Below are 13,075 nucleotides of genomic sequence, written 5' to 3'. Positions count from 1 at the left end.
AGGCTCCTGATAAACTGGAACAGAACTCTGGATTCGTGCTGAAGAAGCTCAAGTGTGTGCTGTGCTCCAAGATCTCACCTTACTCCGTGCTCAAAACGTGTGGAGGAAGATCCAGGCTACCACATCCTGACATTATTTATGAGCACTTCTTTCTTTTCTTGAGAACTATCCGACAACCTTTGCATATTAGTTGTAAGGTTTGGCAATAGGTTTCTTGGTATAGGCCATTTTTATTTTGGAAACGCCACTAGGACTGTCTTATTTTCATTTGATGGTCGACGGTTGCTCCCATCTTAGATTTAGGTTTAGATTAGGTGTTTTTCAAACCTGCATACAGTTTAATAAACACCCATGAACGTTATCACTTGTGTCTGTCTTTACTGTTGCCAAAATGAGTTCCTTACAACTCACTCTAGGAACTTATGAAGGCTACATCTTTTTTACTTTAAGTATTTGTTTCATCTCCTTTGTCCTAAACAGTTCTGCTGCTAATATGTTTTTTCTGATCTAGTGACCATTCTTATTTGTTGATATTTTAAGTGTCCAATGCTGTCCAGGTGTAATGATATGGCATTTGTGATGATTAGAAATAATGGAAGGACCATATGCTGGAACCAGTCAGCACTTAGTACATTTCACAGATTGTTGAGAGCTAAATTAGACAACAGGAGAGCTCTCGACAAGGCCCTGGCGTTAGATATTAACTTAATTCTACTGTGCTGGAGGTTATTGGTCTTATAACTACAAAAGGGCATTGCTTTAGCCTTACTAAAACAAAGCATGTTCATGATGCATTGGTGGTAAAAGCTAAAAGGATCAGGAGAGCTAAAATCAGAGCTATTTTTGCAACTTGAGCACATGATCATGTGCATTAGAGGGAAGAAAAGATTAATTTGCCACATACAACGCAACCTGGTTAAGTCATAAATGCCAGCTTACCACTCGGGATAGTCGGAGGGCAGTTCAGCTCTTTTCGGTCAATAATGAATCTAGATTTTGGCAATTACTTAATTGTTCCTCTAGTTTGAGTAGAGGTGTATACAGGTTGTGATTGATGATGCAACCTGGGTAAAAAACCCATTCCTCTGGCTTTGCAAGGATTGAGTTTAATTTACAGCTACCCACATCTGCAGGAATTATTTAAAGAAATCGAAGGCTCCAATTGACAGAGAAAATATTTCAGAGTTAATTTGCAAGACCAAAAACTCCAGAGGCCCTGGGCCAGACATGCATGTTGTACCTATACCGATTAAGCATGATCCGTAATTATGGGCAGATATACTGGCTGCTCCATTAAAAGATGTCCTGGTGTTGGAGATTATTCAAGATATGTGGTATCTTTCTCGTCTCATTCTGCTCTATAAAAAGGGAGACTGGTCATCTCTGGCTAGCTATCATCCCATAGCTATATTAGAAGCCTCCAGTAAAATCAATGCTACCCGTTATTAAAAGGAGTTGGAGCAATGTTCTAATGATTCTAAATTGGTTTTTAAATTCCAGATTTAGATTCATTGCTAATCTGTTTTTATTTTTTGGTTTGTATTGTTGCATACAGTCTTATTATTTGGTCAGTAGATCTGTACATATTATTGAATTTTGGTTCTCTTTCTTTGTCTATCTTCTTTTTCTTTCTCTTTTCCTCCCTTACTTTGGGATCTTTTATGACTATTGTTGGGTATTTCACTCTTGTTGTTAAGCATTTGTTAAGCTCAATTGGATTCATTGTTGTTGTTTGCCTTTAACTGTTTAATGAATTATAGCATTATGTATGTTTTATTGAATAAAACTTGTTAACCCCCCCCCCCCGGAAAAAGAAATGGAGAGTTTGACAACAACTCTCTCAGAAACGCAAAAAAAAAAAAGATTTAGAAAAAGTACGGGCACGTCCCTTAATGGTCTCATGACTACTGCTAGCACAGAGTAGATCCAAAAATGTCAAAACACATTTTTGCAAGCATGGACTTCTCTAGTGCCTTTCATAAGTTAAATACCTGTTATGAGAAACATTAGAGAAATTGTGCTGCACAGAAGGCCCTCAAACTTATTATGCTTGTTTACTCATACACCAAAATACAGGTAGCATTAACCTGGGACAGATCTCTTTCTCAACCGGTTGCTTTGTATGTGGGAGTGAGACAGGGATACATTTTACAGACCCTCGATAAAATTGTAGCATGGAAATGACAATTTTGGGGTGTAAAACAAGAATATTTTGCTGGACACAACAGCATTTTTCTGTTTCAGCATTTGGATTGCTGAAAGTTACCAGTATGCATCGTTTCCAGCACACAGAAAACAGAGAATTTTATATGATGTAGGGGATTGCGCAATGAAACAAATGTATGTCAAATAAAATTGAGTACTTTAAAATGTATTTGATGAAATAAGAGAAAGGGAACCTTACCACAAAGCCTCCCCACCCTTGCACACCACCACTGCCCCAGCACTGTTAGTCTTAATGCTTCTTCACACTTGAATGACGAGTGAAAAAAAATCTATGTTAGCAGTCAGCCAGCCAGCCAGCAACATTTCGCAATCATGCCATTTTGTTTAATTTCCTGGTAATGGTGTCAATCTGCAGTTTTTGAAATTTCTTTGCAAATTGCAAAATTGCGATATGCTCGATGGTCTGATTTTGGCACCAGCATTGCATAACCTAGATGTGTCCAACATTAAGGAGCTTTGGGAAAACGATACATTGTTTTCCAGTTAAACTTGTATCTTTGGGTGTGCATTGGTTAGCTTTTGCGGACAACCTCTTCTTCTTTGATTTGACGGCCATCAGCTTGCAAAGGAAACTTGAGAATTTGACTACGGCACTAGGGACCTTCACTAGATGAGAAAAACTCAGTTTGTATATTAAAATCTTGGACCCCCCCCCCTTCCAACTCGCTATTTGAGATGCATAATCGATGCTTGTATGCGGGGCGGGTGGTGGAGTTAAATGGGTTCGCAAAGAAGAATGATATCTGTATTTGAAACACCTAGTGTCTAATCCGTTGAAAGTAAAATTTAAAAAATGTTATGATGCAGTCTGGGTCAATACTGGGGAGAAGATACGTTTGTATGCACTTTATAAAGAGTACGCTCTATTTCCTAGGTCCAGAGGCTCTTTTCCCAAATTCATTAAAATTTAGATTTAGGAGGCCACCAGGGGGCGCACAGGCAATGGCTGCCTGATTCCCGAGCTCCCGCCGAAGCCAGGTCGCAACGGGGATTGAGCCCCCTCCCGCCCGCCCCTGAGACCTCTCCAAGAAGAACAAAAGAGCCTGAGCGGGCAGTGAACCCCTGGGGCTCCCCCTGAAAGAAACAGCGACGTTCGGGGACCCCCGAAAAGCGGAGAACTGGAACCACGGCCTCAGCAGCGAAGACGCCACGGGAGACCTGAGCGGCCGGAGGAGGAGCTGCAGCCCGCCGAACCTGGAGGACTACGTGGGAGGGACCGTCCCCCCCGTCGCGACTGGCACCCAGCCCCCACGTGAGTGGACCACAGAGCGGGGACACCGAACCCCCCGCGGACCGGGCCCACAACTGCCGATCGAGGCGGCGGCCTCCCTACACTTCATCCGCGCGGGCAGAGAGGCGCCGGAGACCCGTGCCCGGATAGGAGGAAGGCGCATTCCCCCGGACCAGGCCCCGAATAAGAAGGGGTGGCGGCACCGGGGCTGGGAATCCCCCCTCCGCCACCGCACCTGGCAGCCCCGAGAGGCGACCAGCATTTCGGCACTGGGCAAGGGGGCCCTCGAGACCACACCGCTCCCCGCCCACGGGAGAGGTGCCTCCCTCCCCTCTTCCTTCGCCGGGGCCCGGTTCCCGACCCCACCACCAGAGAAGGAACAGACAGCAGGAGAGTGGGCTCGGACAGGCTCCCGCCAATATCAAACAGGACGGGACCGCGGCCCACTCCCCCACCCCCGTGGCGAACAAAGCAACATCCCCTCCCCGGAGTGCACATAAGACGCCGAATGTCCTGGGGCATCTGCACTGGGTGCGAGGCCCCCGCCAGAAGCCAGCGGGGCGTGTGCTCGCCCGGTAGCGATCCCCCAAGAGCCACGAAAGACCACGGAAGCGAGAGGGGGGGTGGTCCCTGTTAGCCCCCCCCCCCCTCGCTCCGAGGGTGCTTCCACCAACACAGCACCGGCCGGCCTATGAGGTTATCCCGTGGCCCCCACAGAACCGAGGCATACCCAACGGCGAGCCCGGGGGGTAACCAGATGAACTGGCTAAAGAATCTACAAAAATATTGTTACCAAGAGGCAGGACCCCACGATAACGGCCCGTCCCACGACAGAGAAATGGCCCATTTGGAAGCCTCGGCACCCTCAACGGCGGCAATGGAGAGGGGCTTCGCCTCAATTCTACAAGAGATAAGGGACATGCGCTCCGACATTGCCCAAAAATTCGAAAAAAATGGAACGACGGGTTGACAAAGTCGAGGACAGGCTCCTTCAGATTGAAACCAACCAATCGTCATCAGCAACCCTAGAGGTAGAGACAAATATGAGGCTATCTGCCCTTGAGAAGAGGGAGGAGGAGAGGTCGAAACAAATGGACGATTTTGAACACAGGGAAAAACAACCTTAGATTTTTCAGGCTCCCCGAGGCGGAGGGGGAGACAGAGAGAGGTCACTCGAGTGGTGCGAGACAATATTGCCCTCCTCTTTGAAGAAGAGATGACTACTGAACTCACTTTTGATCGGGTGCACAGAGCAGGACGACGGGCAGGGGGACCCCGATCGATTCTGGTCCGGTTCCACTACTACTCGGAAAAGACACGGGTGCTGGAGGCCGCCAGGAAAGCTCAGGTGATTACATACAATTCCCAGGTCTCCATTTTTCAGGACCACTCCGCATATACACTGGCCAAACGTAGGATGTGCTGCCCCCTCACTCATCTGCTGAAAGAGAATGGGGTACGATACAGATGGGGCTACCCCTTCGCCCTAGCCTTCCAATACCTGGGCCAGTGGACGATGTTGATCATAGAGGAGGACATCAAGGGAGCCATCCAGGACTATGTGACGGAACCGACCCCCCGAAGGGGACCAACTGAGCCGGTTCAGAGAGGAGCAAACGGCCCGGGCCCGTCGGGTGGAAGAAAGAAGACTAGCGCAAGGAAATTTAGAAAAATGAACATGCCTTCTCCAGGAAAGGAAGGGGAACGGAACGACTCTGGGGGTTGAACACCTAGGGGACCCAACCAGCAAAGGTGCGAGAATGAGGAACACAGACGACCAGAGTGACCTGACCACTTGCAGGTCGGAATCTGAAGAATTGGAGGTTAAGCCGAAACTGGAGTTCCCTTGAAAAGCAAGTAAAGCTGGGGCGACCGAGGGGATGAAGTGGCGGGGGAGGGGGCTCACAAAAAACGAGCTTAGAAATGAATGCCTGGCCGGGGAGGGCAGGCTGGTGGTCCGGCCAAAATGCCAGAAATGGCGGAACTAACTGGCTGGACGCCGGGGAGGGGGGTGGGGGCTCACAAATTAGTTGGGGTTTGTTTGGGAGGGGGTTTGGGGGGCAGTTGGGGCAATGTTTTAAAAGTGTCCAAACGGTGAGACAATGGGAGCGAGAAGGGAGTAACGATGCGATGCTGTTGACCCATAGAGAGGGAAACAGATTATGGCTGATGGCCGGCCGGCCCTGGGCGTGGGTACCTTGAATGTGCGGGGGCTGAACACCCCCACAAAGAGGTCCCTGATTTGTAGGGAATTGAGGAGGGTGAAACTAGACCTGCTTTTCTTGCAAAAGACACACTGGGCGAGGGGGAAAGAACCTAAAATGTGAGGGGGGGGGGGAATCGAAGAGGTCTTCCACGCATCCCATAAGGTAAAGAAAAGAGGGGTGGCCATACTGGTAGCAAGGGACGTAGGCTTCGAGAAAGAGGCCATCCTGAAAGACCCCGAGGGCCGATACCTGTTGGTACGGGGCTCCCTACAGGGCTCCCCCCTAACCCTGGCAGTAGTGTATGGCCCGAACGAAGGACAAGCCCAATTCTGGGAAGAAGTAAGGGACAGGCTCAAGCTGTTTGTACAAGGCCCGTTGGTGGTGGGGGGGGGATTACCATATGGTTCTAGACCCAACCAAAGACAGAAAGCGGGTAGGCCCCCAAAACCTCAGACCCGCAGGTGAAGCCATGGCGCAAAACTTTCAGAGGGTCAATGAAGATCTGGGCTGGTGGATACAATCCCGACCCCCAGATCAGATGTCCCCTCCTTTACTTACTACTCGACCATCCACAACTCGTTCTCTAGGATAGATTACATCTTTGTGGACGAGATCCTCCGTCCATATGTCGCAGGCTATAGGATAGACCCTGTCCCTTGGTCAGACCACGACATGGTCCGAGTTACCTTAGCGGTGGGTTGGTGTAGAGAACGCAGAGGACGCTGGAAATGTAATGATGCCCTATTAAGTGACGAGGTTCATGCCCAGGATGTCTTGGAAGCCATAACGGAGCTCTTTGAGCTTAATGATAACGGGGAGGTGGACACGCACACGCTTTGGGATGCCTTCAAGGCAACCTTACGAGGAGTCCTCATAAAAATAGGAGCTTGGAAGAAAAGGGAGAGAGAGGCCCAGGAGAAAGCCCTGCGAGAAAAAATAGCCCGTCTCCAACCGGGGGGCTCCCCGGATCAGGCCCTGGAGCGCGACATGGGGGCCGCACTGGAGGACTACAGGCTCCAGCTAAAAGACCTACTCCTACCCAAAACGGAGAGGAGTCTCCAAGTGGTCAAACAAAAATATTATGATAAAGGGGACCAAGCATATATGATCCTAGCCTGGAAGTTGAGGGAGATCCAGAGAAGTAGAAGGGTGAAGGAGGAGAGGGACGCCCAGATGTCCCTTGGCTGCGACTCTCCCCATATTGGAGAGGCCTTTCACCAATACTACAAGACACTCTATTCGTCAGAATATGACGGAGATGATACCCAGATAGAAGACTTCCTGAACGCCATACAGCTCCCATCCTTACCGAAGGAGATGGCAGAGGTGTTGGAGGGCCCAGTGACCGAGGATGAGGTGGACAAGGTGATTAGTGGGATGAAGGTGGGAACTTCCCCCGGGGAAGACGGCTTTACTGTTTATTTTTACAAGAGATTTCGCTCCCCCTGACCCCATACCTAGTGAGAGTTTTCAACGCCGTGCTGGAGGGGGGCATCCTCCCCGAGTCCATGATGGGGGCCAAAATAGCAGTTTTGCCCAAGGAAGCGAAGGATCCCGCAGAATGTTCCTCCTACCGCCCCAGATCGCTGTTAAACATTGACGTTAAGATCCTGGCAAAGGTGGTGGGTAGGCGGATGGAGGGGATAATGCCGAAGCTAGTCCATGGGGACCAGTTGGGCTTCATTAGGGGAAGGCAAGGGTCAGATAATATTTGCAAAAAAATAGACCCGTTTCACTTTGCCCAAACATCGGAGCTTGATGCATGTGTCCTCTCCCTAGACTCGGAGGAGAAAGCCTTCGATAGGGTCGAGTGGAGATATATGGAACTCCTCCTCCAAAGAATGGGCTTCAGGACTCACATTATGAGTTTGGTAACTGCCCTCTACAGAGCCCCCCACGGCAAGGGTTCAGGTGAATGGGAAGCTGTCCGAATCATTCCCCCTCTCCCGAGGGACAAGGCAAGGCTGCCTACTCTCCCCCCTGATATATGTCCTTACGATGGAGGCATTAGCGATCAGAGCTCACCCGGACATCAAGGGAATTAGAAGGGGTGAGGTTGAATTCAAGCTGTCCCTGTTTGCGGATGATATTTTAGCCTATCTGGTAGACCCTGGCTCCTCGCTCCCCCCCCTTCCTGACCCTGGTGGCTGCGTTTGGGCGCTTCTCGGGCCTGAAAATTAACACTCCAAAATCTGTCTTGCTCCCAGTGAGAACAATGGACCCAGAGCTAGACCCCCTGGACAGGTTTCATGGTATTACAGTGGAGAAGGTTACTATACAGTACCTGGGGGTCCTTCTTACCAGAGACATATCGAAATTGGGCACCACTAACTATGACCCCCATAATGGCAGAGATCACATCTGATCTGAGGAGATGGGGTAAGATGAGCCTCTCATGTTATGGCCGGATGACTGCAGTAAAGATGAACATATTGCCTCAGCTTCTGTACCTTTTGCACAGCTCTCCCAACCACTGTCCCAGCACAGACTTTTAGAGATCTACAAAATGCTGTACGACACTTTGTATGGCAGGGGAAAACCCCAAGGACCGGGAGGGCCACCCTGACTCTACCGAGGGAGGAGGGAGGATTTCGGTTGCCGGATTTTCCTTCACAAAAACTTTCCAGATCTCCAAGAAATGGGATCTTTGATTTATATTTATTGGTCGACAGTTAAAGATGGCTGAACTATTCTAAAATTGTGCCCACTACTATCATGCATTTAACTGAAATTATTATAGCATATCAAAAAAAGAAAATACATATAAACTTACTTTCTAGACATGGCACGCAAGATCTTTCGGCTTCGGCTTAAATTTTCACTTGTGTTTATCAACTGCAAAACAATAAAAGTAAAGTTTGTTAAAGCATATTGCAAGCTGGTCCAGCAGCTGCATAGACACATTGGCAGTATGTGTACCCTGCGGTGGCCGACTCCCGACAACCATCACCAAAACCTACAGTCTAAAACAACATGCGCAGGTTCACAAATTCAGTGGCTGCCCCAAGCACCATATGTAAAAAGTAGATGCCCCAGATATCTTGTAATACCAAACAATTCAGTACTCGATGTATTCCACAGGGAAAAAGGGCAGCATTCCCTAGAGGGGATTCTGAATGCTCTATTACTATTTACTATTTACTACAAACCAGAAGAAAAAGTGACTTACCCCTGGTAACGGTCTTTCGACTGGATGTTCCTCCCACGTATTCCTCATCTTATAACATCTTCGTTTCCAGCTTCAGCTGCTTCGGAAAAAAAAAAATTCAGCACAGGGCGATGTGCATCGAGACGGTCAACCCGATGTCCCTCAAGGGCCTCCATCTCGGTTGACGTCATTGTCGAGTACATTTAGCACACGCAGTGCCCGTTGGATTAAGTTAGTTTTTTTCGCCACACATATGCAGAATTACCACCAGTGATAAGTGCCTTTAATTTATCAGACCTTAAAAGAGCGTAAAGTCCAAAGCTCGGAAATTCTTCAGTGGGGCAGGTTGGGATGGCAATGAGGAATACATGGGAGAAACATCCAGTTGAAAGAAGGTTACCAAGGGTAAGTAACTTGTTCTTCGAATGGATTGTGTCCTCCCACGTATTCCTCATCTTATGAAATCCTCCCAAAGCAGGATTAAGTTCTTTTGGAGGAGGGAGTAGAAATTTGAGAGTTAATGTTTGTCAAGAATGGAGCATAGAACTGCCTTCCCAAATCTCCCCTCATTGTTAGAGGTGTCTAAACAATATTTGTTTTGTGAACGTGTGGATGGTGGACCAGGTAGCTGCCTTGCAGATGCCCTTTATCGGAATTCCCCTATGAAGAGCAGAGGAAGTTGCCATGCTCCTAGTGGAATGAGCCCTTAAGCCTTCTCAGGGATCTTTCCCAGCTTTCCTGTAGCACTCTGAAATAGCTAGAATGATCTATCTGGATAGAGTTTGTTTGTTAACTGACTGACCTAGTTTGTGTCCTGTATAGCCAATGAAAAGTTGGTTGTGCTGCCTCAATTTTGCTATTCTTGAAACATAAAAGCTAAGAGCTCTCCTTGGATCGGATCTATGAAATCTTTCCTCTTCCTTGCCAGGATGAGGTGGAGGACAGAAGTCTGGAAGCACAATTATTTGTGCAAAATGGCAATCTGATTCAATCTTTGGTTGAAAAGAGGATTTGACCTTAAGGACAACCTTATCCTTGTAAAATGTAGTAAACTGAGGTTCACAGGATAAGGCCTGCAACTCACTCAACCTGCGGGCTAATGTTATCACTACTGACAAGATAGTTTTCTAAGTTAGCAACCTTAAAGGGCAGGAATGGAGTGGCTCGAAAGGAGCATGTATCAAAAACTTTAAAACCAAATTAAGGTCCAAGTTGGGATTTGGAAAGGTGTAGGGGGAACCACATTTGTGAGTCCTTTAAGAAATGGAGTTAAGGGTATTTTGAAGTAGGATGCCTCTTCTTGAATATGTAAAGCGCTGCTAGATAAACTGATTGTTCCAATCTGGAGCCCCAGATTTACCAAATGTAGTAGAATCGATAACACCGTAGGTGTATCACAATGAAAAGGGATCACATCTTTCTCCCTCCAGCAGCTGAACGTGTTCCAACAGCAGCAGTATAAGGATTTTGTTGCTGGCCTTCTGGCTGAAAGAAGAATCTCCATTACATCATCCGGGAGGTCACAATCTTTGTATCCGAGTGTCTCAGAATCAAGTGTGAAGGCAGAGTGTCTTCACCTCTGGATGGAGAACTCGACCCTCCTCTCGCGAGAGAAGGTCCTCTCTTTGTGGAAGACGTATTTAGAGGGCAGATGGACATGTCCAGAAGGTCCGGGTACCACATCTTCCTGGCCCAATCCGAGGCAATTAGGATAATGGATTTCCCGAACTTTCTCAACCTCCTGATCAGTTGAGGAATGACAGGGACTGGAAAAAATGCATACAGGAGTGGAGGAGTGGAAACTCCCAGTGCACTACGAACGTGTCCCGTATAGCTCCTCTTAGAGGAAATTCCCTGGAGCAAAAGAGTTTGCATTTCCGGTTGACAGTGATTGCGAACAGATCCACCTGAGGGGTTCCCCAAAGCGTGAAGATCTCTTGAAGGACTTCCTGAGGTAGTTCCCACTCGTCGGAGACTGTGCTCTGCCTGCTCAGAGCATCCGCCGCTGTGTTCTCCTCTCCGGCTAGGGGAACTGCTGATAGGGAGATTCCTTCTTGAATTGCCAAGAACCAGAGCTGCATTGACTCTCTGCACAGTGGTACTGCCCCTATGCCTACTCTCCTGTTGAGGTAGTACATGGCCACTGTGTTGCACATCATTATCAGGACATTCTTTCCCCATAAAGAAGGCAAAAAGGCCTTCAGCACTAGTCTGATTGCCCTCAGCTCCAAAAGATTGATATGTAGTTTGGACTCTGATGGAGACCAACGACCGCTGATTGTCAGATCGTTGGCTCCCCAACCTGTAAGTGAGGCGGTCGTCACTACTGTTCTCTCCCGCCATCATTGCCAAAAGGGTTCTCGCTTCAGAATGGTCCTCGCAGGCTCACCACAGAAGGTCCTGTGCGACTCTCCTCAAAACCTGAAGGTGGTCTGACATCCTTCCTGAGAATTGGGACCATTAGGTCCTGAGAGCCGACTGGAGGGATCTGATTCTCAGGCGAGCCTCCAGCATCAGAAAAATGCAGGATGCCATGAGGCCGAGCAACCTCAAAAAGCCAAAGGCCGGAATATGCTGGGCACAACACTTGCAGACCATCTGCAAAATGTGTTGAGCCCTCACCTCGGGGCGGGGGAGGCTTTTTCCAAAGATGCATCCAGGAACTCTCCAATGAACTGGAGTTCCTGAGATGGTATCATGTGGGACTTCTTGTACTCTAGGGAGAAGCCCAGTCTGCGGAGGGAGTGGCAGGTGATACTGAGATATTCCTGGTCTTGTTCGGGTGAACGTGCCCTGATCAGCCAATCATATAGGTAGGGGTAGAAGTGGACCCCCCTCTCCTGAGACTCGCTGCCACTACAGCCATCAGCTTGGTGAAAACCCTCAAGCGCAGGTAAGCCCGAATGGCAGAACTCGATATTGAGAACCGCCAACAGTGAACCGCAGGTACTTCCTGTGCTTGTGATGGATTGGCACATGAAAGTAAGCATCCTGAAGGTCCAATGAAACCATCCAATCCTCGAGCAGCAGGGCCTGAAGAATCTGAGAAAGTGTGACCATCTTGAACTTGTCCTCCCTGAAGAACTTGTTCAAGTATCTCAAGTCCAAGATGGGTCTCGGTCCTCCGTCCCTTCTTGGGGATTAGGGAATAGGGAAAATACCATCCTTTGTTCCTCTCTTTCACAGGTAGTGGTTCTACAGCACCTTTCTCTAGCAGGGTTGACATTTCCTGCAACAGGAATGGATCTGGACCATTTAGCAAATGGCTTCCCGGTGGATGATCCTGAGGTCTCTGTATGAAGGGGAGGCAGTAACCTTGGGCTACTGTTTCCAGTGCCCATGCATCCAAAGTAATACCTCACCATTCTTTCAGATGCTGTGACAGTCTGCTTCCCACCGTGTAGTTGGGAATCAAGACCTCAGAGAGGTTTTGAGGCGGCTGATGGCAAATACGCCACTGCTTGTGCAGGCTTTGTGCCTCTCCCTCGTCATCACGAGGGAATCTTCTTTGTCCTCTTTACAAGCCTGTTCTCTTGCTCTTCAAACTGAGGCGGAGCAGTGAAAGGACCTACCCCTCTAAGATGATGCGCTGGGGTGAAAAGGCTGAGGTTGTCTGATGGTGGCACATAGGGACTTGGCTGCCGCCTTTGAAGTCTGCAGCTTCTCAAGGCTTTCGTCAGCCTAGATTGTACATCAGGTGCAAACCCTGACTTCCTCAACAACGCAAATATGCGTATGACAGTGCTTGCCGCCATGGTCCTGCTGATGCTGTCAGCAGTGTCCAGACCTGATTGCAGAGACTCACACATGGCCTCCTTGCCATCCCTTATCAGATTAAAGAAGCCGTCTCTCTTTCCTCACCTTCAGGGATATAATCTGCCGCCATCGCTCTGCAGACCCACAGGGTGAATGTGAATTTTGCAAGAGCACATGTAGAGTTAGCAGACTTTAAAGCTATGCTGCTAGCAGAAAAGATTTTCTTTGCCCATGAGTCAATGCGTTTGTCATCCCTATCAGGGGTATGGTTGGATACGCAGCTTGGAGGCGGATGTAGCTGCTTGCACTATTAGACTTTCCGGAGTCGGATGTATTGACAAGTAATAATAACAACAAGGGGGCTGACTGGGCTGCTGTTGCGCTTAGGATTATATTAAAGAATCTTCAATCTCCAGTATTATGAGAAAACATTGACAGCTGCCTGACCATCGAGAGCAGAGACTCACCAACTTGTCTTTACAATATACCCAAGTGAACTAATTGCTC

General features: G+C 48.4%; 1 protein-coding gene and 1 long non-coding RNA gene across 4 annotated transcripts in view; one reads left to right on the top strand and one right to left on the bottom strand.

Annotated features, from left to right (window-relative positions):
• The window catches only part of VTI1B (vesicle transport through interaction with t-SNAREs 1B), a 507,368-nt gene that overhangs the window by 147,688 nt on the left and 346,605 nt on the right, over positions 1 to 13,075 (bottom strand). For 2 of the 3 annotated variants that reach the window (XR_011283963.1, XM_069638987.1), the window contains exon 5: positions 8,438 to 8,499. Coding sequence is in view for 1 of the 3 variants with exons in the window: in XM_069638987.1 (XP_069495088.1) it covers positions 8,438 to 8,499 (62 nt within the window). In the remaining 2 variants the exon portion in view is untranslated. Of the gene's footprint in view, positions 1 to 2,404; positions 2,472 to 8,437; positions 8,500 to 13,075 lie in introns of all 3 variants that reach the window. The other variant, XR_011283964.1, reaches the window with a different exon arrangement.
• The window catches only part of LOC138527644 (uncharacterized), a 382,040-nt gene that overhangs the window by 114,594 nt on the left and 254,371 nt on the right, over positions 1 to 13,075 (top strand). The window lies entirely within an intron of this gene.

The sequence above is a fragment of the Ambystoma mexicanum genome, chromosome 14 (genome assembly GCF_040938575.1).
Source record: "Ambystoma mexicanum isolate Mex_15411 chromosome 14, UKY_AmexF1_1, whole genome shotgun sequence".
Classification (NCBI taxonomy): Eukaryota; Metazoa; Chordata; class Amphibia; order Caudata; family Ambystomatidae; genus Ambystoma; species Ambystoma mexicanum.
This window is presented reverse-complemented; position numbering and strand designations above follow the sequence as displayed.